General features: G+C 44.0%; 1 protein-coding gene across 1 annotated transcript in view; it reads right to left on the bottom strand.

Moving 5' to 3' along the window:
* Window positions 1–620: 620 nt before the first annotated feature.
* Window positions 621–25892, bottom strand: part of LAMA1 (laminin subunit alpha 1) — a 97252-nt gene continuing 71980 nt past the window's right edge. The window contains exons 45-62 of the mRNA XM_054381609.1: window positions 24538–24671; window positions 23422–23572; window positions 22788–22912; window positions 20431–20581; window positions 18581–18725; window positions 17199–17340; window positions 15437–15551; window positions 15067–15237; window positions 14054–14205; window positions 13406–13591; window positions 12764–12926; window positions 11763–11875; window positions 10493–10682; window positions 7399–7557; window positions 6305–6458; window positions 4778–4911; window positions 2545–2767; window positions 621–781 (exon numbers count right to left, since the gene is read on the bottom strand). Of these exons, the coding sequence (XP_054237584.1) occupies window positions 621–781; window positions 2545–2767; window positions 4778–4911; window positions 6305–6458; window positions 7399–7557; window positions 10493–10682; window positions 11763–11875; window positions 12764–12926; window positions 13406–13591; window positions 14054–14205; window positions 15067–15237; window positions 15437–15551; window positions 17199–17340; window positions 18581–18725; window positions 20431–20581; window positions 22788–22912; window positions 23422–23572; window positions 24538–24671 (2769 nt within the window). The remainder of the gene's footprint in view (window positions 782–2544; window positions 2768–4777; window positions 4912–6304; window positions 6459–7398; window positions 7558–10492; window positions 10683–11762; window positions 11876–12763; window positions 12927–13405; window positions 13592–14053; window positions 14206–15066; window positions 15238–15436; window positions 15552–17198; window positions 17341–18580; window positions 18726–20430; window positions 20582–22787; window positions 22913–23421; window positions 23573–24537; window positions 24672–25892) is intronic.

Genomic DNA, 25892 nt, shown 5'->3' with positions numbered 1-25892 from the left:
GTGCATTGTGATCCTGGGCAGTCTGCTGTGGGTGATGCTGCCTTAGCAGGGGGGTTGGACTGGATGGTCTCCAGAGGTCCCTTCTACCATGCTGTGATTTAGTTATTATTCAATCTGAGACCTTCAAATCCTGCCTTTAGTCTTCTGCTCCCTCTGCTGGACTTTACCCGCTGGTACATTTCACCTCTTCACCTCCTGGCTGGGTTTTCCTCGAACTGAAATGCATGAACAACTGAAACTCCATGACAAAATGCAGTTTATTGTATTTATTACTTGGTCTAAAATTGTTGCCTTTTTATAAAATGACCAACACACAATAAAATGAAATACTGTCAAGTAATCAAAAGAAAACATACTGTAAACACTGATTAATAAAAATTCCCCCAAGACAAAAATACCCAATTAATGCCATTAAGGTTGTAGTAGAGGTATTTGTTGTTTCAAACCTTTGATTTAAAACACAGACAAAGAGCTTCTGACTGGAAAAAAAAAAATTACCTGAGTTGGAAAACAACCAGAAAAATCAGAGATGCAGGTTCTCACCAATTCTTTTCTTCATGAGAAATAACAGATCAACAAAAAAACCTTCTTTCTCATTTCCAGACAGGCTTTGCTGCAGGTCAGTGCTCAGCCCCAGGGCAGGAATGAGGGAAGACTCCACGCAGCTCAAAAGCTCTGCTGAAGTCAAATAATTCTGCCTGTTGGCCCCTGCTCAACACAAGGTTCCTCAAACAGCCATGGAATGAGCTCTTGCTCGTGAGGCAGTTTTGCTTCACGTCAGCTGAAAAGCAAAAGTGAAATGTGTTGGATCTATTTCCATGAACTGAAACAACACAAAGATCCAGGTTGTTATCCCACTGCTTCCTCCCCTTCCCAAATGAGATGGAACAATGCCTGAGGAGCACCAAGTTCCAGTCACATTTGGATGCTGTGGGATGTTCCACTATATGCTGTCAGCTCACCAATGATTTGGAAAATGGAACTAAAATGATCATTTTCTTGGCCAATGTTTGCAGATGATGCAGTTGACACACCTGAGGGCCAGGATGCCACCCAGAGCGAGGTGGACAAGCTTGAGAAGTGGGTCTGCATGAATCTTACAAGGTTCAACAAGGCCAAGTGTAAGGTCTTGCACCTCAGTTGGGGCAATCCTTGGTATCAGTCCAGGCTAGGAGATGAAGAGCTGGAAAGCAGCCCTGAGAAGAAGGACTTGGGGATGCTGGTGGCTGACAAGCTGGACATGAGCGGGCACTGTGTGCTAACCAGCCAGAAACAACTTTTCTGGGCTGATCTCCAGCAGCATGGACAGCAGGTGGAGAGAGAGGATGGGATTCTGCCCCTCCACTCTGCTGAGACCCCACCTGCAGTGCTGGGGCCAGCTCTGGAGTCCTCAGCACAGGAGAGACATGGACCTGTTGGAGTGGGGCCAGAGGAGGCCACAACAACAGTGGGAGGGATGAAAACCCTCTGCTGTGAGGACAGGCTGAGACAGTTGCAGTTGTTGGCTTGGAGAAGAGAAGGCTTCACAGAAACCTTCTTGTGGCCTAGAAGCAAGCTGTGTAGAGACTTCTCAACAGAGCCTGTTGTGATGGGACAAGGGGTGATGGGTTTAAACTGAAGGAGGGAAAGTTAGACTGGAGAGAAGGACGAAATTTTTTATGCTGATAGTGGTGAGACCCAGGCCCAGGTTGCACAGAAAGGTGGCAAAAGCCCCATCCCTGGCATCGTTTCACGCCAGGTTGTCTGGGGCTCTGAGCAGCCTGCTCTAGTAGCAGATGTCCCTGCTGACTGCATGGGGGTTAGACTAGATGAGCTTTAAATGCCCCTTCCAATCCAAACCAGTTGATGATTCTATGATAACTCCATCACAAACTTCATGAATTGGAGAGTAATGGGAGGAGGAGAGAAGACAGGGCACGTGTTAACAGTCATTCTTATCAGACAGTGGAAGCAGGAGGTCATTGTACCCCTGTACACAGCACTGGTTAGGCCACACCTTGAGTACTGTGTCCAGTTCTGGGCCCCTCAGTTTAGGAAAGATGTTGAATTGCTGGAGCATGTCCAGAGAAGGGCAACGAGGCTGGGGAGAGGCCTTGAGCACAAGCCCTATGAGGAGAGGCTGAGGGAGCTGGGACTGTTTAGCCTGGAGAAGAGGAGGCTCAGGGAGACCTCATTGCTGTCTACAACTACCTGAAGGGAGGTTGTAGCCAGGAGGGGTTTGGTCTCTTCTCCCAGGCAACCAGCACCAGAACAAGAGGACACAGTCTCAAGCTGCGCCAGGGGAGGTTTAGGCTGGAGGTGAGGGAAGTTCTTCACAGAGAGAGTGGTTGGCCATTGGAATGGGCTGCCCAGGGAGGTGGTGGAGTCACCATCCCTGGAGGTGTTCAAGAGGGGACTGGACGTGGCACTTGGTGCCATGGTTTAGTTAGTCATGAGGTGTAGGGTGACAGGTTGGACTCGATGATCTTTGAGGTCTCTTCCAGCCTTCTTGATTCTATGATTCTATTCTATGAAAGAAGGCAAAATAAATGTTACTGCACCTACCAGGATAGCCTCCAACATAAATGGGATTGTTTGTATCTGCAGAAGTTGACTGGAGATAGGGATTATCAGTCTGAACCAAATTCCCATCAATTATCAGTGAGATGCCATGTTTGCTTTTGCTGGCTTGAAGCTTGTGCCATTTTCCATCACACAAAGTGTTTGTGCCTCTTGGTTCATAGGCAGCTGTTATTCTGCCAGCTCCGTTGTTGACATGAAACAAAACCTGTGCAAAACCAGACAGATGCCCAGAAGTCAGAACACCCCAATTAATTTACCAGAGAAAAGCACAACCAAGCTGGTGCAGAGATTTCTGTTTTCACAGACGTTTGGTAATAGGGAAAGCTCTTGTTTACTTTGACAGATAAACTGTGTCCTCACTGAACTATCTTTAAAATCTAGACTTCTAGATTTTAGACTTTATTATTTAAGACTTTAGACTAAAGACTAAAAGGCTGAGATCTATCCATGATTGTTGGGTGAAGCTGGTGTGATTCAGTTGGGTGAAGCTGATGTGTTGGGAATTCAATGTTTCTAAAAACACAAATCAAGACATTTTTTGACAGAAGGTGAGACTTCAGCTCTGAAAGTCAGTGAGGGCAACTAGGGCAGGGTAGATTTAGGTTAGACGTTAGGAAGAAGCTCTTTACTGTGAGGGTGGTGAGACAATGGAATGGGTTGCCTAGAGAAGTTGTGGACACCTTATCCCTGTAAGTATTGAAGACCAGGCTGAATGAGGCTTTGATCAACCTTGTCTAGAGGGAGGCATCCCTGCCTATGGCAGGGGCAGTGGAATTAGGTGATCTTTGATGTCACTTCTAACACAAGCCATTCTATGAAAAAAAATCCACTGTATCTAACTCCATGGAGAAGGACCTTGAAAGTCCTGGTAGACAATAAATTGTCTGTGGGACAGCAATGTGCCCTTTTGGTCAAGAAGGCAAATGGTATGCTGGGATGCAGGAAGAAGAGTGTGTCTAGCAGGCTGACAGAGGTTCTCTTCCCCTTCTACTCTGCCTAGTGAGGCCACATCAGGAGTATCATGTCTGGTTGTGGGCTCCCCAGTTCAAGAGGGACAGGGATATGCTAGAGAGTGTCCAATGGAGATTATAAGGGACTGGAACATCTGTCTGATGAGGAAAGGCTGAGAGATCTGGGGCTGTTATCTTATTAGTATTTAGAAATATCTGAAGGGTGGGTGTCAGGAAAACAGGACCAGCCTCTTTTCAGTGGTGTCCTGTGATAGGAGCAGGGGCAATGGTTAGTTACAAACTGGACACAGGAAGTTCCACTTCAACATGAGGAAAAACTTCTTTACAGTGAGGGTAGTGGAGCACTGGAACAGGCTGCCCAGAGAGGTTGTGGAGTCTCCTCTGGAGACTTTCAAGACCTGTCTGGATGTGTTTCTCTGTGACCTGCTTTAGGTGACCCTGCTTTGGCGTGAGGGTTGGACTCAATCTCCAAATGTTCCTTCCAAGCTCTACCATTCTATGATTCTATGATAACTGAAGAGAGGACTGAAAGCACTTGCCACTGCCAGTGACATGTATTGACTTAGTTCATGTCCTTATTTTTCACAGCAGCAGATGTTTCCTCAACTATTTGGTGAGGATTAATATGTAAATATTAACCCAGAAAGAATGTCCCAGAGGAACAGTGATATTTCTTTTAGCTGGGAAGTTCTGAATAGAAAATGAGGCATTTCTGAGAAAAGGAAATACTTAAGAGCCATCAAGTATACATTTTTTATGCAGGAGATGTGTGGAGAACTATGTATTGATTGTTAAATGGTTTCTGGACCATAATGGCCAGTAGAAGCAGAGAGTGAGTTAATTGCTCATGAATATTGAGGAAGAGATTACAAAACAAGGTGCTTTGCACATGCAGTGATGTGTTTATCAAGGACAAGTGTAGCTCTGTGACAGGAAAACTATTAAGCTGCAAGAAATTTGGTCTAGCACACAGGGTGTGTACTGCAGGGTCACAGTGGCTGCAGACTACCATAAATTACACTAATTAAAAATGAAAAATGGCTTCTGCTAATCTCACACAGCGGACGATGATGAGAAACCCTGAGACTGAAAATCTGCCCCAGGCTACTTGGGTGGTGGAAGGTTAGGACATTTTGTCTCCATTCCATTTTAATTGTGGCTATTTAGTGCTACCCAACAAGAGTCCTAGCCTCCTGGTTTAAGCAAGCTTTGTAAAATGGGTGTGCCAGTACGGGGCAACCTACCTTGCCATTCACCATCTCCAGTCCCACAGCATCAACCTTAGCACTGCTGACCCCCAGGAGAACGCCATGCAGCGCTGTGGTCCGGAACTCCAGAGTGATGTTCACGTCTGATCGGACTTTGTAACCTTCTCTGACTGAAAAGAAAGTTAGAAGCTTCTAACAGAAGAGTTGAGATCCACAGGACAAAGCAGGACACAAACACTGTCCTTTTGAGCAAAGGCTGAGGGACCTGGGGATCTGTAGCCTGGAGAAGAGCAGACTGAGAGGGGTCTTCTCAATGGTGATCAATAGCTGAAGGGTGGGGGGCAAGAGGATGGGGTCAGACTCTTTTTAGTCATTCCCAGTGACAGTGCGAAGAGCAATGGGCACAAACTGGAACCCAGGAAGTTCCATCTGAATACATGGAGAAACATCTTTGGTGTGAGGGTGCTGGGGTGCTGGAGCCCTGGATAAGGCTGCCCAGACAGGCTGTGGACTTGCCTTCTCTAGAGAAGTTCCAAATGCACCTGGACATGGAGATCCCAGGCAACCTGCTGTGGGTGACTCTGCTTTAGCAGGAGGGCTGGATTAGATGATCCTCGGATGTCCCATCCAACTCCCACCATTTTGGCCCAAAAACCTTGTTAATTACTCTGCCAGGATAGAACTAGCAGAACCTCTGAGAAGTAAGCTTTTCAAAGTCACAAATTCACATTTTATACTGGAAAAATTATCAGATATCTGTTCTCTCATTAATACATCCTCTTTTATTTGTAAGAACAGTAAAGAGCACATATTAATACAATCACAGAATCATAGAATAGTAGGGTTTGGAAGGGACCTCTGGAGCTCCCTAGGTGAGTGACCTCTTAGGATGTCAGGTAGTGATAGGAGTGGGGGGAATGGAGCAAAACTAGAAGTGGGTAGATTCAGATTGACTGTTAGGAAAAAGTTCTTCCCCATGAGGGTGGTGAGACAATGGAACAGATTGCTCAGGGAGGTGGTAGAAGCCCCATCTCTAGAGGTTTTTAAGGCCAGGCTGGATGTGGCTGTGAGCAACTTCATCTGGTGTGAGGTACCCCTGCCCATGGCAGGGGGGTTGGAACTGGATGGTCCTTGAGGTCCCTTCCAGCCCTGACAATTCTGTGATTCTATGATTCTATAGTCCAACCCCACTGTTAAAGCAGGTTCACCCACAGCAGGTGGCACAAGGATGCAAGCTACCTCACAGGTGCCCTGTCTCTTTTATCTTCATGCTCTTCAACAGACCCTAACTTAACATCATGAACACAGATATTCTCAGCCAAAGAGAGAGGTAGTTCATTTCTTCCCCAGGGCTGGAATCATTAGCTCTTTCATCTGTGGAAAGCAGCTCCTAAACGGCCACTTTTGGATGCATGGACTGAAGGGATTCAGAAATACTTATGCAGGGCATACCCTCTGTGTGTGAGGAGTCAAAGAACGACACAGTTCCAGCAAGATCTAAAAGGAGTGTGCTTTCATTTACATTCATTCAGGAGGGCACAGCTTTCACTTCACGACACTTACCAAGAGCAGCAAAACCAGTCCCATCAAAGAAAGTCCCTTCCTGTGCTGTTACATAGCATTTGTTCACAGCAAAGACTGACACAGGGCTCTCGTTGTCCAGTTGCTTGCTGTTAACTGTCAAGTCACCAATGCAGGCAGGAATACTGTGAGTCACCTACAGATATGGAAATGGAAGAGTTAAGGTGCAGTATAAACTGCTGCAAAGATGTTTTGCAAGTAGGAACTTCAACAAGGTCAAGTGAAAGGCCTTGCACATGGTTTGGGGCAAACCTCAGTATCAACACAGGCTGGGGTTGAAGGGCTGGGCAGCAGCCCTGTGGAGAAGGACTTGGAGGTGCTGGTGGGTGAAAAGCTGGACACGAGCCAGCACTGTGCACTCACAGCCCAGAACCAGTTCTGTGTTGGGATGCAAGGAGGGGATTTTGTCCCTCTGCTCTGCTGATACCCCAGCCTGCAGTGCTGGGTCCAGCTCTGGAGCCCTCAGCACAGGGGAGATAGGGGCCTGGAGATATCCACCTGGAGTGGATCCAGAGGATGTCACAACAATGATGTGAGGGCTGCAATCCCTCCTGTGTGAGGACAGGCTGAGAGAGTTGGGATTGCTCAGCCTGAGGAAGAGAAGGCTCCACAGAGACATTATTGCAGCCTTTCAGTACTTAAAAGGGGCCTACAAGAAATCTGAAGAGGAAGTTTTCACAAGGGCATGTGGTGACAGAACAAGGGAGAAGAACAGAACACACTGGGAGAAGCTAGATTTGGATTGGATAGTAAGAAGAAATTCTTCACTGTGAGGATGGTAAAATACTGGTTGGCCCAGGCTGCCCGGAGAGGTGGTAGATGCCCCATCCCTGGAACCACTCCAGGCCAGGTTGTTTGGGGCTCTGAGCAATCTTCTCTAGCTGCCAGTGTCCCTGCTGACTGCAGGGTGGTTGGAACTAGATGATCTTTAAGGTCCCTTCCAACCCAAACCAAGGTATGATGTACTTCTTTTTGCCCCTGTCAGACAGGTTGCTGAATTACGTGGGTTTGATGCAGCAAACTTATTACAGTCCTGCAAAATGTCAGGGACACCCCACAGCTCCTAATACTCTTACATTCCCAAGATTCTTTGGCACATAGTCTAAGGGGATTCCTCCTATGTAGAGCTTCCCTTCCACATCCAAAGTGCTGCCATCTCCCAGAGCACTGACTGCTGCTGATTCCTGTCCATCCACAATGATTGTACCTTTCCTTTTAACGTATTCTGTCTTTATCTGGAAAGAAAAAAGAGAATGCAAACATCAGTGAGAGGGCTGAAACAGTCACCTAGTCATCGTCTGCCATAGAAGCAAGCAAGACACTTTGTGAGTGCTTACACTGCTTTGTCATACTGCACTGAGGTATCCTTTTGAAACAGGTTGAGGCCATTTCAGAGAATGCAACTGAGCAGCTAAACTACTCCCCTGTCTCCCCAAGGACAGCTGAATATGAGCCAGCAGTGTGGCCAAGAAGGCAAACAGGATCCTGGCTTGGATTAGCAACAGTGTGGCTAGCAGGACTAGGGAATGGATCATCCCACTGAAGTTGGCACTGATGAGACTGCACCTCAAATACTGGGTACAGTTTTGGGCCACTCTTTCCAAGAATTACACTGAGGTGCTGGAGAAGGTCCAAGGAAGGGCAATGAAACTGGTGAGTGGTCTGGAGAACAAGTCCTGCAAGAAGCAGCTGAGGGAACTGGGGTTGTTCAGCCTGGAAAAAAAGGAGACTGAAGAGAGGGAGACTTTCTGGCTCTTCACAACTCCCTGAAAGATTGGAGACAGGTGTAAATTGGTCTGTTCTCCCAAGCAGCAAGTGAAAGGACCAGAGTAAATGGCCTCAAGTTGCTCCAGGGGAGGTTTAGGTTGGAGATGAGGAACAATTTCTTCCCTAGAAGGGTTGTCAAGCCCTGGAACAGGCTTCCTAGGGCAGCGGTAGAGTCCCCATCCTTTGAGAGATTTAAAATCTGTGTAGAAGTGTTACTAAGGAACATGGTTTAGTGGTGACCTGGCAGTGCTGGGTTGGACTTCATGATCTTAAAGGTCTCTTCCAATCCAAACTATCCTATGATTATTTCAAACTGCTAGTTCATTGCCTTAGGATACATCAGTGAGTTTGAAGGAGGGAGTACTGTGCTGGTCTGCTGCACACCAGTTGAGCCATCTCAGCTTTTTGAAGTGCACCCTCCTCCACGGTAATTTTGTGATGAGCTGTGTTGAATTCACTATGACAAAAAAGCTTTCCTCTTCTACCCATTTTGTTCATTCACGCCCCTGTGCATTCACTGCACTAAAGCCAGGACCCACATGCAGGTGAGGGACTTTATTTAAAGTCAGCCAGTCCAGTCATTGAGTTTTCCTTGGCTTACTTTTAGCCCCACTCAGAATCTTGACTAGGTTCAACTTGAGGTTTCATGAACAGTTGGGTTGTTCAGGGGATAAAGTCATGCAGGGGAGTGATAGCAGCAGGTGGCAGAGAACCATGGAAGTGCTGCTTTCAGCAGCAGCACACATTAGCTTAAACCCATTGTAGAACGACTGCAACAATCTTCCCAGCTGCAAAGTGGTGTGACTCAACCTCAATTTCCTCAAAAAGGTTCAAGCTTCTGGTTTTATGCCCCGGGTAGCAAAGGCAGATAAGCACTCACATGGAATCTGTTCACTTCTTTTTAAGAGGATAGTGTGAGCATAAGTTTTATGTTTAATTACAAACATCCAGCTGTAAATCCTGGAGTGTTCCTCCCTTCAGGGTAGTCAGCAGAGCTTAGCTGGGACATCTCTCTCTGACAGAAGTTCACATTTGCTAGATTTTGCTGTATTTTTCTTCCACTGATTACATATGAACAGCGAAAAGAACATTCTGCTGATTCCCAGGGTGCCTTGGAAAAGTGGCAGCTTTGTGACATTTTGTCCCACAGAAGCCACTTCTTGGAGTTAAGTTTTCACATGTGGAAAAAGAAAGGGAAGCTTGTCACCTTCACCTGCCTTAAGACAAAGTAATGTGGCCAGAGTGGCTTTTAAAACTCATGTAGACAAGAGAGTCACTTCTCTTGAAGAAAGCAGTGGTCAGCAGGAGATGGGCTGCTCAGAACAACAGGGCCAACAGAACCCAGAAGCTGGCAGCTTTTTTACTGAAAGCCCTGAATACTACATTACACCTGAAAGCCGTAGCCATAATTTGTCTTCAAACTCTTCTTAGGCCAAGTCCTGCCTCTCCAGTCCCCATTAATTCCAATTGTCTACCTTTCTCATGCTGCATGAACCAAGGAAATGAAAAAGTGCTTCCCTTGTATCCGTAGCTGCTATGACATGCTCAGGTATCAAATAAGTGGGAGAAAGGAGAAACTGCACTCACAAATCTCTTACACACTCAGCTGCAGATCTCTGGTGACGTAGTGCATAGCTGATCCCCTAGGGAGGTTGTGGAATCTCTGTCTTTGAAGGGATTCCAAACCTACCAGGGCACTGTGATCCTGGGCAACACGCTCTGGATGACCCTCCTGTAACATGAGGGTTGGACTACACCATCTCCAGAGGCCCCTTCTGACTCCAGAGGCCCCTTCTGACTCCAAACATTCTGTGAATGGTCTCTGTGAAAAAAGTCAGAGTTTCTAGACCTCTCTGTTGGGTTCTTCTCTGATAAAGACGACTATTAGCACATAGTTGGTGAACTACTTTAATTCTAAATGATCCAAGATAGTTCACAGTAGTAGAGTGCTGGAATCAATGCATAATTGTGATAGGACAAGGAGTGATGGAGTAAAAGAGGGAGATTTAGACTTGAGAGAAGGAAGAAATTGTTTACACTGAGGGTGGCACAGTTTGCTCATATTGGTGGGAGATGCCCCATCCATGGAAACCTTTCAGGTCAAGTTGGATGGAGCTCTGAGCAACCTTCTCTTGCTGCAGCTGTCCCTGCTGACTGCAGGGGGGTTGGACCAGATGACCTTTAAAAGTCCCTTCCAACTGAAAACAATCTATGATTCTGCAACTAATTAATGAACATTTAAAAATGAAATAATTACACTTAAATCCAAGTTGCTGGAATGTTTGCTTAAAACCTTGTTACCTTTGCAACACAAGAAAAAAAAAAATAGATGAAAGGCAGAGAAAAGCCACTCCAGTAACTCCAGGAAAGGCAAACTGCAGTACAAGATTGGTGACTACCTACCGTGTGCCATTTTCCATCATGGATAACAGCAGGGTGGAAAGCCACTGCTTTTCCTTTGCCCAGATCAAATGAGAAGTAGAGCTGTCCCCCATGAAGCTGCAGGGCTGCATAATCAACCTGGTTTTGGTGTGCCATGTAGTAAATCAGGCCACTGGAGGCAAAGGTTCGGAGATTCAGCTGGATGGAGAGTCTAGACAAAAAAAAATCCAACTTGGTGTTACTGAGAGGTGTTCTGCATTGCTAAATCTTATTACCAAAGGGAATTTATTATTGCAAGAGCCAGAAAAACAGGGTTTGCATTGATTTTAAGAAAGCACGATCTACTATGGCTTTCATGATAGAAATCAGTGCTGTACCCATCAAAGACAGGAAAAACGCTTGGCACAGAGTGAGCTGGGCTTTAAGACGGACTGGCTCAGCTGTTAGTGACCACAGGCTTGCCTACTGCCCCTAGGAAGGAACCAATTCCAGAATAATCTGATGACATCCATTATGGTTAGCCAAGCTTGCTGGGATATAATGGGCAGTCTGAGAACAGAGGGAGGCTTAAAAAGGTAGAGGAACTGACTGAGCCATTTCTTATAGAGCCATTAGGTTCAGACTACACAGCATCAGTCTTCTGTAGTGTCCTTATATTCAATAGTTACAACAGAAGCTAAAAAGGTCCTTTTCTCAATGCCTGCAGAGCCTTCCTCAGTTGAAATTAGAACCTAAAGGATTCTGATTCCATGAAAGAACTCTAAATGTTTTGCAGTCTGCATTTTGAAGACTTTCTTGGGAGCCTCTCAAACAAATAAGAGTGGCAGAAAGGTCACATTTTAAGCCTCAATAAAAAAGATTCTCTCAGGAGTTTTAGCTCCTTCAGTGACCTGAAGAATGACACAGACACAGAAGATGCAATTGCAGAATATCCAAGAGGGAGGGTGAGATGTCATTTGCATTCAAGGAACAGACACCAGCTGGGTTCTGTATGTGGAAAACAGCAAAACAACTTACAGAAGTGACAGTGGGGCTCTCAAGTCTGCAGGGAAAAGAAAGCAGAACTCTGCCCATGAGTTAAACTCATAATCACAAACCTGGGAAAGCCATATTAATGATGTTGTGGTGGTTGTGATACCTTCTTCCATGAGAAGCCCACAGAAACCTGAAGTTAGGGACATGTTCAAAGCTGGTAATGAATGAAAAGCACTCAGGAAAACCATTAGTGTGCTTCTGGTAGCTCAATACAAGATAACACACTCTGTGCAGGTGTGATTTAGGATATACTCACTTCTTCCTGACAGTGGACTGATTGAAGAGCAGTGTTAAGTGGCTGCCTTTGGCAAGTCCAAACTGATGGGCACCTTGAACGTGACCAGGTAGCTCATCTTTTGCACAAACAACCTGTTAATGGAAAGGAATTATTAAGAATAGGGACAATGTGCCTATGCAGAATACTATAAGGAGCAAAACTGAGCCACAGGATAATCACGAAGTACAGAGCAACATCAACCAGTTAAACTCCCATTCTGAGCTATCTTTAGGCTCAAAAAGCATAGAATCAAAGAATGGTTTGGGTTGGAAGGGACCTTTAAAGGTCACCTAGTCCAACCCCCATGCACTCAGCAGGGATATCCAGCAGGACATGGTTCCAGGGATGGGGCATCTACTACCTCTCTGGGCAACCCAGGCCAGTGCCTCAGCACCCTTATTGTAAAACATTTCTTCTTCCTCTATAGTGTGAATCTCCCTCTTTTAGTTAAAAACCATCACCCTCTGTCCTGTTACAACAGGCCCTGCTAAAAAGTCTGTCTTCAAAGATATTGAGGTGCTGAAGTGGGCCCAGAGAAGGGCAACAAAGCTAGTAAAGGCACAGGAGAACAGGTCTTGTGAGAACAGCTGAGGGAATTGGGGTTGTTTAGCCTGGCGGAGAGGTGGCTGAGGAGAGACTGTCTTGCTCTCCCCAACTCCCTGAAAGGAGTGATGCTGTGAGGATGCAGGAGTCCTGCAGCAGGCTGCCCAGAGAGGTTGTAGAATCTCCTTTTCTGGAGAGATTCCAAACCTGTCTGGACATTGTGAACCTGGGCAACCTGCTCTGGGTAGCCCTGCTTTAGCTGGGCTGGGACTAGATGATCTCCAGAGGTTCCTTTCAACCCCCAGCTGAGTCTCTGTATCATATCATACAAGAAGCAAACATACACAGTCCATAGTTTGAAAATTCTCCACAAAGCTCAACTGCATCTTGCTGTTGAACTTTCTTACAAGAGGCAAAAGCTTGCATGCAATACATACCTTTTTTGTGTCTGCAAGAGGTCTCAGAGGAAGTGGGAAAGCCTGAAGTTCAGGTTGAGTCTCCATGTCTTCTGGCTGTATAGCTGGTTTAGGCTTCTCTGACAAAAAGCAGGTGTCCAAATCCACATGTTCATACTTCATGGAAGTGGTGAAATACAAAAGCCTGTGTTTTTTAAAAAAAAAAAACAAACCTACATCTTAAGTGAAATCCCAAACTCTAGAGTCCTCAAGCACAAGGGAGAGTATTTTACAGGGTCTTTCAGCACTAAGAGGAGAAATGAAAAGAAGTGGTGTTGTGGTGACACACAAAGATTGAGTAGTGGCAAATGATCTGTTCATGGAACAGTATTAACAGACAGTAGTTTTAGAAAAGGATTGTCTGTGAATGTAGATGAAATTATAGTAGAGAAAATTAGATTTTCTGCAGTGTCTCTACACATATTGAAGACATTTTTAATGCTGTTTGGAAATGTAGTTGGTAACATCCATTTTCTGCCTGTTATAAGACCCAGATCATCGAGTATCATGTTTGGGTTACGTTAGAAGCCAGGTAAATAGACACCGTCACGGAAGAGGTTACAAACTGCAATAATTGGAAATTATGAACGTTTTCCAAAGCAGGGCAGCTACTCTCTGACTTACTCCTTGTTAAAAATAAGGTTGCTGATACAGCCATGAAAGGAGCCAGCCATTTTGAGCCCTAAAATGCCCTCTCCTGCTGGAATGCCACCCGCGTAGAAGTTGGAAATATTCATAGGGCTCATTTCTGCTGATGAACCAAGCCTCAGTTCTGCAGGGTTACTCTCATCCACTTGAACAGTTATGATCCTGAAAAAGATAAAAGTAGGGAAAAACATTCAATGAGTGCCTCAGACGCTCATTTGCAAATGAAAAGCAATCCTTTCAGCCTCAAAAACATCCTGAGAAATAAAGACTCCAACACTTTGATAATCCTTTCAATGTCTTAGAAGATCTTCTTTTTAGATAATGTTTAGCATGTAGAGTATAGTCAAATGCCTTTCTAAATTATTTTGAAAGCTCTATTTGTCTCTAATACTATTTAGTATCCTTTACTCAAGTGGCCCAAGATGCTTTTAACTACAGCTTCATCAGTGGCTGTATGGTGTACACAATTACCATGTAAATCAGAACATCTCCATTAACAGCAGAAAGGCATAGCCCTGATTGTTCCACCTAATGAGCTGGCAAAGGCAGTCCCTCGGGGAACAGAGTGAGCCAACAAAGGCACACAATAATTAACCAGGTAGTACTGTTCAGAGTCACATCTACCTCTTACTCCGGATCAGGATGACAGAGTGCTCTTGTCCATCACTGTATGTTCCATTGGCAGCCTGAAGAGTTACTTTCCTAGTACTTGCTCTATCTCCAGCATTAACATGCACCACAAGCTGGCCATCAATCAGCATGATGGAAAAGAAGGGCTGTGGATTTAATCAGAAGGTTCGATTTTAACTATCACTTAATTTTCCGTCACTCAGGGTTTAACTAGAACATACTTTGAAAAAAAGCCAAAACCAAACCCAAAATACCTCCAAATGAGCTGTAAACAAACTTATAAATGAAACTCAAAAACTAGTAGTGATGCATTGGTACCTCTGAGAGGGCAAAGCCTTCTAACAGAAAACATGAGAGATGGAAATGTCTCTGACTGTGATAAAAGATCAGGTTAAATTGCAGGTTTTTACACTATCACCACCTTACTCCTCCCATTTGAGGAAGGAAGTAAGAAAAGGCAGATATTCCTTCAAAGACTTTGTTCTTGGATCCCAGTAGCTCCAAAAGTCTACCAGATATAAGAAGGCTGTTCTTCTCAAACCCTTCAATAACTTCTTCAGACTAACAGAAGTGGAAAGCAATACTCTTTTTGTGTTTCATATGCAGTTTTCCTCCCTATTGCAAAAAAACATTTTGAGCCCTAGCAATCGTAACAGGTCCCTGTTAACTGATCCTTCCCTCTCCTCTGCTACAGTATCATAGCATGGGTTGGAAGGACATTTAAAGGTCACCTAGTCCAACCTCTCTGCCGCGAGCAGGACATCTGGGACATCTTGAACTACAGTAGCTTGCTCAGAGCCCTGTCCAACCTGACCTGGAATAGCTGAAGAGATATGTCTTCTACCACTACCCTCTACTCCCCAGTTAGCCTCTGTATTTGGGCCTTCTTAAGCCAAATAAATTTTTTTCTCATTTTTTGCAAGTTAAGAGTCATAAAAATCTGACTTGATATTACAAAATAAAGATGACAAAACCACATCCAAATAATTGTTTTTTTCAGTACTTGCCAAATGTGCCTGTCTACGTCGGCGCCTTCCCAGTCCCCTGCTGAGTCCAGCAAGGATGATGCCACTGCTGTTCTTTGTAGCAAAAGTTGCCATCAGTTCTGATTCTGGGCTTAAGGACTTGGGTACCAACTCAATGTAGCCATTGTTCAAGATGCTCACACTACGAATAGGCTGTTCAGTGAGGAAGAGAAATAACTACAAACTTGATCTCTATCTTCCACCCAGGAAGAACACAAAATTTCAAGTACAGATTAGATGATCTTTGAATTTCTCAAAATATTCCATTTCAGCTTACTACATTTTACCACTAACTACTATTCATTGTTCAATAACAATAAAGATCAAGTCACAAAGCTTAAAAGCCTCCTACCTCCAACAAACAACCTTTCCTTACTCCGTAGGAATTTCTAAGCAAGTCAAACGTTGAACGGGATATTTCCAGGTTCTTGATGCATCCCACATACATTCTACTACTAAGACCTTTCCTGAAACACAAAACAAGGCTTTTTTTTTAATCTCCTGGGTGAAAAGCTAAAGTTGTCTTCACTAAGAAGCAGCATGACCTGTTTTGAAGAAAGCAGTTAGCCCTGTGCAGGTGAAAACAGAGGTAATTTGGGTCTTACTCTCAGCAGGCATGAACTCTAACCTTAAAAAGAGTCAGATAACATCATTCCCAAATGGAAACAGTTTGCAGTGCTGTGTGCCCAAGTCAGGTCATTTTCCAGACCTTTAAGGTGATGACTAATTGGGTTGCAGGCTTAAGTTAGAGAAATCCAATGTCCCTGGCATAATCCCTTACAGGCTGCTCTGCCAGCAAAGATTAGTGAGTCTGCACCTCTGTTGTAACTGCATGGAAACAAATATTGTCCTGGAATTTACCTTACTGTCAAGAGCATTCAGACAATTTAATTGGATTTTTTTTGCCCATGTTTATCCTTTCAAAGTGAAGCCACTGGAAGAAGTGGGACTTTACAAGTTCAGCAGGGATGTGCAATGCAAAATTATAAACTAGAGACAGACTCTAAAATATTTATTTCTATCTATTCTAAAATATCTCTATCTTGTTGTTGATTTGGTCCAAGTTTCAAAACTGAATTTCAAGAAACCCAGCATGGTGGGGATTGAAAGGGACTTTTGGAGACCATCTAGTCCAACCCCCCTGCTAAAGCAGAGTCACCAAACCTGCTGAGGGTATACTCTATCCCCTCATCCATGTCATTGATGAAGATGAAGAAGACTGGACCCAGCACTGACCCCTGGGGAACACCACTAGCTACAGGTCTCCAACTGAACTCTGCACCACTGATCACAACTCTCTGCGCTCTGTTGTTTAGGCAGTTCACATTCCACCTCACTGTCCACTCTTCTAACCCAGACTTTCTGAGCTTGCCTACAAGGTGCTACAGGAGGCAGTGTCAAAAGCCTTGCTAAAGTCGAAGTAGACAACATCCACTGCTCTCCCTGTACCTACCCATTCATTCACACCATCAAGGATGCAAGGTTGACTGGTCTGCAGTTTTCTTTCTTGCCCTTTCAGAAGACTGGAGTGACACTGGCTTTCCTCCAGTCCTCAGGCACCTCTCTCAATTTTCCATGATATTTTGAAAATGGAGAGTGGTAGAGCAACAACATCAGCCTCCTCCCTTAGCGCTTGCAGGTACATCTCGCCAGGGCCCATGGATTTGTGGGTGTTCAGTTTGCTCAAATTATCTACAACCCAATCCTCACTGACCCGTGGAGAGTCTTCCTTCCACCAAGCTTTCCCTCTTACTTCCAAGCTCTGGGATTCCTGAGGGCTGGTCTTAGCAGCAAAGACTGAAGCAAAAAAGACATTCAGTTACTCTGCTTCCTCTGCATGTTCTGTCACCATGGCTCCCACCTCAATCAGCAGTGGAGCCACATTTTCCCTGTTCTTCCTTTTGCCATTTATGTATTTGCAGAAGCTCTTCTTGTTCTCTTTCACTTCCTTTGTCAGATTTAATTCCAAGAGGGCTTTGGCCATCCTTGCTGTGTTCCTACATTTCCTGACAATGTTGCTATAATTCTGCCAAGTGACCAGTCCCTTTCCCCACATATTATAAGCTTCTTTCTTCCACATGACTTTTCTTAGCAGCAACTAAAGGACACTTTACCTCACAGCCCTTGATCTTGGCAGCCCACCAATGAAGATTGGGTCCTTATCAGAGCGGTTCAGGTCTGAGGCAACCCCAGGAGATTCTCCTTGTTTGGTTTCTCTGTAATTAAGGTTATATGCATCCGTGACTGCCAAAATTCCTGCAAAGAGAAGAAAGTAAAGATCTGGAGAAAGACACAAATAGACAATCTTCCATTTTGGCAACCTTCTCTTTAATAAAGGAAAACGTATTAACTGACTCAAACATGTATGGACAATCTTCTTATTTTTTAGAGTGAGTAATTTATTGTACTTCCATCTACTCTGCTTATGTCATTAGTGTTTCTCTGCCAAATCCAAATTTGGAGAGGTCTACAGGAAAAAAAAAGATATATCTGAGAACCTGTTATAGCTATTAACATGTATTATTTTTAATGCATATCGTCCCGAAAATGCATAGCCCCCAAAATATGGTTGTGCTAGGGACTATTAAAACTCAGGACAGAAAAGATGATCCTTGGTATAGACTTGGATAAAAGATAATCATAGAATGCTTTAGAAAACCCTCCAGGAACAGGGACTCCACCGTTATCCTGGGCATCCTGTTCCAGGGCTTGACAACACTTTTGGGGAAGAAATTGTTCCTAATATCCTGAAGGCACTCTACAACGACTCTCAAAGGCCATCTAGTTCAACCCTCCTGCAAGAGACATCTTCAACTAAAGCAGGCTGTTCAGAGCCCCAAAGCACCTGACCTGGAATGTTTGCAAGGATAGGGCATCTACCGCTTCCCTGGGTAACCTGGGCCAGTGTCTCACCACCCTCACTGTAAAAAAAAAAAATAAATTCTTCCAAATCTAAAATCCAAGTCTGTCACTTTTTACACTCTTTCAGTAAAGAAATTTATATATGTGCAGATCATAGAATGGTTTGGGTTGGAAGGGACTTCCAAAGATCTTGCTGCCCAGAGCCTAGTCAAGCCTGACCACGAATATCTCCAAGGATGGGGCCTCAGCTACCTCCATGGGCAACCTGTTCCAGCGTTCCATTACCTTCATGGTAAAGAACTTCCTCCTAATGTCCAACCTAAATCTGCTTTTCTCTAATTTAAAATCATTTTCCTTCATCCTATCACTACAGGCCTTTGTAAACAGCCTTCTTGCAGGCCCCCTTCGTGTGGAAGTAACCTTTCTAAATCTGGTTTTTTTTTATCACAGATCTGTGGGCAGCATCATCAGTAGAATCAGAGAGGTCCTTCTAAACCACTTCCCCCCACTTCCATGATCCTGCTTGGTGTCCAATTAGTAAAACTAAAACTGTACCACTAAAGACAAGATCCACTAGAAGAAGAACACAAACAAATCTGATTCTGTTTTTTTTTTTTTTCAGCCTATAGCCTACCTTGTTTCTTGTTGCGACTGAATGAAATTTTATACCACGTCCCATTGTTGTAGCGGTTTTCTGTTGTCAGAGCAAGAGGTCCTGAACCCAGGTCAACAGTCAGTCTCACTTTGCCATCAACAAGTTCAAGGGACAAGAAATCTCTCTGTGAGGAAGAAAAGAAAAAAAAAAAAAAACAACCAAAAACCAAACACAGAAACAAACAGATTAAATTCCTGAAAATAAGTTCTTCCTTGGCAGGTTTGGCCTACAGTGAGAATAAGGTTTGGTAACTCCTGTATCTGCACTATTTGTCTGGCCCAAACTATGTTTAGGAAAATCAAGTTACACCTACCTGCCAAGGCTGACTTTTTGTTTTGTTGTTATTTTTACTTAAATGCAGCATTGGTCTTGATTATTCAGCAGAGGAAATGTTTAAATAAACGCCACATTTGCTTTCTTTTTTTTCTTTATTTAGATGAAGTTGAGAATAATTTTATTTGACTGTGCTTGGCATATGATCAAACATGACCATGTTCTTTCTGCAAGAAGCAAAGAGCTTTCACACTGTAAAAAAAGACTTCCTGAATTTTATAAAAAAGTGCTCCCTCTGCAGTGTAAAACTTAAGTCAGGTATCACAGAACCATAGAATTGTTTTGGTTGGAAGATACCTTGAAGATCATGAAGTCCAACCACTAACCCAGTGCTGACAAGTCCACCACTAAACCATGCCCCTCAGCACCACATCTATATAGCTTTTAAATCCCTCCAGAGATGGGGACTCCACCACTGCCTTGGGTAGCCTGCTCCAGAGTTTGAGAACCCTTTGGGGAAAGAAAGAGTTTCTAATGTTCAACCTAAGCCTCCCTTGATGCAATTTGAGGCCTCTTCCTCTCATCCTATCACTTGTCTCTTGGGAGAAGAGACCAATACCCACCTTGCTCCAACCTCCTTTCAGGGAGCTGTAGAGAGTGAGGAGGTCTCCTCTGAGCCTCCATTTCTCCAAGCTGAACAACCCCAGGTCCTTCAGCTGCTCCTCAATCCTGCTGACCACAACGTTCCTGATCCAAACCAGGATGATCCTAGCCTTCTTGGCCACCTGGGCACACACTGGCTCATCTTCAGCCAGCTGTTAACCATCAACCCCAGGTCTTTTTCCACAGCAAATGTGGAAATACATCATGCAATGTATTCAGGCAGTCAGTACATAAAGCAAAAGAATAATGCAGTGACTCTGAAACAATTTGTACCTGAACAAAGCTTTGTCCTCCTTCAGGGAAGGACAACCACCAGCTACGCATGCAGTAAAGTGCATGATATGGCATTGAAGGTCTGGAGATGGGTCTAGGTTGTATTGCTGTTACAGAGAGCTTTATTTAATTAATTTCAATTTACTGAGTTCCCACCCTACGGATTTAATTCAATAGACCTCTTCAATATTACATTGTCCTCCTGCAAGCTCAGTTCCAAAAGATTTTATATCCTACAAAGTCAAACAGAACTAGTTTGTGGTCCCTGATGTTTGTTTTTCTTGCCTTTAGTTAAATAATCATTAATTTTAGTTTAGAATTAAAACAACTGATGAAGAACTTTTCACATTGATAATGTTGCCCTTTACTATACGTAAAGATTTGCTCCTGTCTTTACTTCTTTTGCTTATGATGTCAGTGACAGGCAACAATCTACACAAAGACTTGATTTAATATATGTAGGCTGAAAAAAAAAAAAATCACAGAATCATAGAATGGTAGGGGTTGGAAGGGACCTCTGGAGATGGAGTTGAACCCTCAAAATAACAAAGAGCAAGAAAGCATCAAGTGATCTCAAGAAAGGGATTTGTACAGCTTAAGGATCTGATCTATTTCCTTACAGTGCCATTTGAAGCAAGATACAGAAGCAGCCCATTAGGTGAAAAGGTGCTGAAAAACATGATGATCTGCGTCACTGTTGAGCGAAGTGCCCTCTCCACAACAGAGTATCCACTGCCATCAAAATGGAATGAAGTGTCCTCATCCTGTGGGCTACACAAGCAGAAAACAAGAGTAAAAAAAATCTTAGCTTAAAAATTGCATTGGTTTGTGCAGGCCCCAGGCATCAGGATTAGAAACTGTGGAAAGAGACTTGAATCCATGTGATGAATAACTGAATGACTCCAGCCAAAGGCCATTTTTATTACAGAATCTCAGAACGTCTGTTTTAGCATGTTGGGATTCTGTGAAGAAAAGGTAGCTGTGGGGAAGGATGTATACAAGAAAAAATTGTTCTTTCTTGATACATCACAAAACTCCATCAATTTCTTAATGGAAAAAATAATTGCTGCAACAGACAGAATCCCAGAATCCCAGTATGGTAGGGGTTGCAAAGGACTTGTGGAGATTATCTAATCCAACTTCCCCTGCTAAAGCAGGGTCACCCAGAGCAGGTTGCTCAGGATCACAATGTCCATGTGGGTTTGGAATCTCTCCAGTGAAAGAGACTCCACAACCTCTCTAGGCAGAGCTCCAGTACCCTCCCAGCAAAGAATTTTTTCCTCCTGGTCAGATGGAAACTTCCAGGTTTCGGTTTTGTCCACTGCCCCTTGTCCTGCCCATGAGCACCACTGAAAAGAGTCTGGCCTCACACTCTTGCACCCCACCCTTTAGCTCTTGCTGAGCTTTGAGCAGATCCCCTCTCAGGCTGCTCTTCTCCAGGCTAAACAACCCTAAGTCTCTCAGTCTTTCCTCCTCACAGAGATGCTTTAGTCCTCTCAGCATTGTTGTAGCCTCCACTGGACTCTGCAGTAGTTTCCTGTCTCTAACGAACTGGGGAGCCCAGAACTGGTCCCAGGACTCCAGATGTGTCCTCACTAGGGCAGTGCTCTCCACACTTCTGTTAATGCACTCCAGGAGACCACTGGCCTTTTTGGGTGGCTCATGGTGAACTTGTCCACCAGTACTCCCAGGTCATTCTTCTTGGCGCTGCTTTCCAGAAGGCCAACCCCTCACCTGTACTGGTGCAGGGAGAAATTCCTCTCCAGGTGCAGGACTCCTCACTTGCCATTGTTGAAAATCCTCTTACTTAAGTCATGCGATGCTTTTATCAAACATGATCCACTAAATTTTATCAGCCCCTTTCCTTGCAATATAACACTTGGAAAAAACATCTCAGATAATCAAGCAGCACCATCTGCTGTTTACACGTGAAACATTCTGCAAAAGGGGATATGGTCCAGTACATTTCTTTTCAGTTCCTTCAACATGAAGCAAGTACAGACTGTAATCCCCTTACAGGATCAACAGCAAACTCAGTGCTTCCAGTTTTGCTATGGCTTTATTTTATTGTTTTATTTTATTATTTTAATTTCACAGTACCACAGTATCACAGTATATCAGAGGTTGGAAGGGACCTCAAGAGATCATCAGGTCCAACCCCCCTGCCAAAGCAGGATCACTTAGGATAGTCTACACAGGAATGCATCCAGGTGAGTTTTGAAAGTCTCTAGAGAAGGAGATTCCACAACCCCCCTGGGCAGCCTGTTCAAGTGCTCTGTCACCCTCACTGTAAAGAAGTTTCTCCTCATGTTGAGGTGAAATCTTCTATGTTCTAGTTTGAACCCATTGTTCCTTGTCTTATTATTGTGAACGACTGAAAAGAGCCTCGCCCCCTCCTCCTGACACCCACCCCTCAGATATTTATAGACATTGATCCGATCCCCTCTCAGTCTTCTCTTCTCCAGACTAAACAGTCCCAGGGATTTTAGTCTCTCTTCATAGGGGAGATGCTCAAGTCCCCTAATCATCCTCGTGGCTCTAAATTTAATTAAATTATATTCTATTTTATTCTGTTCTATTTTACTGTATTGTATTGTGTTGTATCGTATTCCATTTTATTTTATTTTACTTTATTTTATTTTTAAGAGTGCTTTATACTGTTTCTTACTTTGGAAAGAATAAATTTGTCTTTCTGGAAAGCAAAAAAATTTGCTCCAAAATGGTTTGGTACACTGGCAGTCCCTACTTTCAATGCATAAACCAGAATTCCTCTGACAAAGTGATAAAATTCCATAAAATGAAATCATTTGACACTGCTGGCACATGCAGATTAGTGTATTCAGAACTGGAGCTTGATGATCAATGAAACACTGCATTTTTTCTGAGTTCATTATTTTAAGCTAAGACAGAAATTTATATTCCAGATGTAAATGAATCTAAATCTATGACAAAAGATAAAGAGAATGAGATGAAGTACCTTCCAAAACAGCCATTGCACTTGCCCTCTCTTTCCATGTAGTTCCAAAGACCAATGGATTTGCCGTTCAGGGATGCTTCTCCCATGCATCCTTTGAAGTGGGTCACCTTAACAGCAGGAGATTTCTGCCAGACAAGAAATCCTTCATGAATTCAATTAATGTCAAGAACTCAGTAAATTATGCTGCATAATTTTTTCCTACTTGTTTTCCTTGAACTCTAATGTTATTAGATATAAATCATAATAGAAGAACAACATGTTTGAGCATAACTATTAACAGTGGCCATTTAAATCATAATAAATTAGCTCTGCATCAAGTGAAAAAGTAAAAATAATGATGTCCTTGGCCTACTTAGATGCTTCATGGCATGAATAACAATGGGAAACTAAAAGAAACCATGGAAGAAGGAAAAGAAAACCAAATTCATTGTGTAATGTCTATGGATCATTAATGAACACATAGCCTCTCCTGGGAATTTCCAGGGAACATTAACTTCAGGATGCTAGGACATCCTTAGAACATCTTTGCATCAGAGTGTCCTGTGCAATCAATTCATGCAACCACTCTTAAACCAAAAGTGTATCTCAAACATGGTAAAAAACATTTTATAGATTGCTGCTCTCAGGATTTAACCTTGATTTGCCCTCCAAGCCCTCCGATAAACATGCGGGTTGATTTGTTAACGTCCAGGATGGTGGCCGTCCCTGGAGAGGTCCCAGATTTAGGTGAAGGCTTCTGGTTTGAGTTGGTTTCCTCTATGCTGAGGGTACCTGTTCTTCCAAACCTGCCAAGTACAATTATTAATGAATACTTTTACAAATCAGAGAATCGTATCATAGAATGATGGAATGGTTTGGGTTGGAAGGGACCTTAGAGCTCATCTAGTTCCAACACCCCTACCATGGGCAGGGACACTGTTGTAGGTTAAGTGTTGTACCATAAAGATGGAATTCTTCCTGGAGGGATGGAATGGTTTGGGTTAGAAGGGACCTCAGAGATCATCTAGTCCCAACCCCTCTACCATGGGTAGGGATGCTGTTGTAGATTAAGGGTTAAGTGCTGTACCATAATGATGGAATTCCTCCTGGAGGGATGGAAAGTCCAACCCAAGGGGGAGGCACCGGATCATGCCATATGTTATTCCCTTCCTTTTCCTGCATCTTGACTATTTAAGAGGCAAACCTTCGGATCTGCTTCTCTCTCTTGACTCCTGCTTTTGCTTTGGCTGTGTGGGTGGGAGGCTCTGCTGGTGGGAAGCTGTTTTTCTGCTGCATAGTGGCGCCTAGTCCATGGGGAGACCCTAGTCTGCTGCCGATTCTGGGTTTGTATTTATATTCCTTTTACCTTATTACCTTTTGTACTTTGTTTACTTTGTAAATATTGCTGTTATTAACTTCCAATTCTGTGCAAGTGTTTTTATTTACTCCTTTGGGGTAAGTCTACATTCTGTCCCAAGCTGGAAGCTGAAACCAGGACAGACACCTTCCACTAGACCAAGTTGCTCAAGGCCTCATCCAGACTGGACTTGAACACTTGCAGGAAGGGAGCATCACAATTAATCAACACATTCTATGGCTTCTCTTTAAGGACAATAAAGAAAACTTGTCATGGAGAACTTAGAAGACGGTTTTGTGTTCTTCTTATGTTCACTCAGTAAACACCTGGACTTTTCTACAATACAGCCCCCATTAAAAAAAATTAATAACCAATTTTCCTAATCAACACTTGCACCATTCTCATTTTAATTACCTGGTTGCATGTATTCTGTGCCACTTGTTGTTGTTGATTTGAAAATCAGGGTATTCCACTCTTGTTGGTCCAGAGCCCAAGTCCCAAAGAAGAGCTACTTTACCCCGACGCATCTCCAGGGCAAGGAAGTCTGTCTGAAAAACAGCAGAGCTTGCTCAAACACACAGCACTGAACGTATAGCTTCTGTTCTGTGCAAATCTCTCCACCTGTAGTTTAAAAACATCACCCTTTGCCCTGTCACATTGGGTCCTGCTAAAAACATTGTCCCCATCTTTCCTATAAGACCTCCTTTAAATACCAACAAGCCACACAAAGGTGTCCTTGCAGTCTTCTCTTCTCCAGGATAACAACCCCAACTTTCTCAGCCTATCCTCACAGCAGAGGGCTTCCAGCCCTCACATCATCGTTGTGGGCTCTGGCCCAGCTCCAACAGGTCCATGTCTCTTCTGTGTTGAGGACTCCAGAGCTGGACCCAGCATTGCAGATGAGGTCTCAGCAGAGCAGAGCAGAGCAGGAGGGCAGAATCCCATTCGTCCACCTGCTCCCCGTGCTGCTGGGGATACAGCCTAGGAGACAGTTGTCTCCTCAACTGTGAAAACACATTTCTGCCTCATGTCTAGCTTTTCATCACCAGCACCCCAAGTCCTTCTCCACAGGGCTGCTCTCCATCCCTTCTTTCCCCAGCCTCTGTTAATACCAGGGACTGGCCTGACCCAGGTGCTGGATGTTGCACTTGGCCTTGTTCAACCTCATGAGGTTCACATAGACCTACTTCTTGAGCTTGTCCATATCCTTCTGGATGATATTACATCCCCCAGATGTGACAACTTCAGCACTCAGCTTGGTGTCATCTGCAGACTCACTAAGGGTGTACTTCATCTCGCTGTTTATATCACTGATGAAGGTGTTAAACAACACTGGTCCCAGTACAGACCCCTGAGGGACACCACTTGTCATCAATCTCTATCTGAATATAAAAGTGTTGACCACTACCCTCTGGATATGATCATCCAACCAATTCACTAACCACCAAAAAGCCCACCCATCAGACCTCTCTCTCCGCAATTTAGAGAGAAGGATGTTGTGGGGCATAGAGCCAAACGCCTTACAGAAGTTCAGATAGATGACATCCAGAGATCTCCCCTTGTCCACTGATACAGTCACTCCATCATAGAAGGAAGACTTTCATGACATGGCCAAGAGGCAATGCTAAGGAATCAGATTCTTATATTTTTTGTCTTGGAGATCATCTTTCTGGTACCATCTAAGGCACACAAGTATTTCTACCCCTACTCTACACATTTGTCCGGAGACTCAATCAGATATTTAGTTTCAAGTAAAGTAGGAAAAAACT

This window comes from Indicator indicator, chromosome 6, assembly GCF_027791375.1.
Source record: "Indicator indicator isolate 239-I01 chromosome 6, UM_Iind_1.1, whole genome shotgun sequence".
NCBI classification, from domain to species: Eukaryota; Metazoa; Chordata; class Aves; order Piciformes; family Indicatoridae; genus Indicator; species Indicator indicator.
This window is presented reverse-complemented; position numbering and strand designations above follow the sequence as displayed.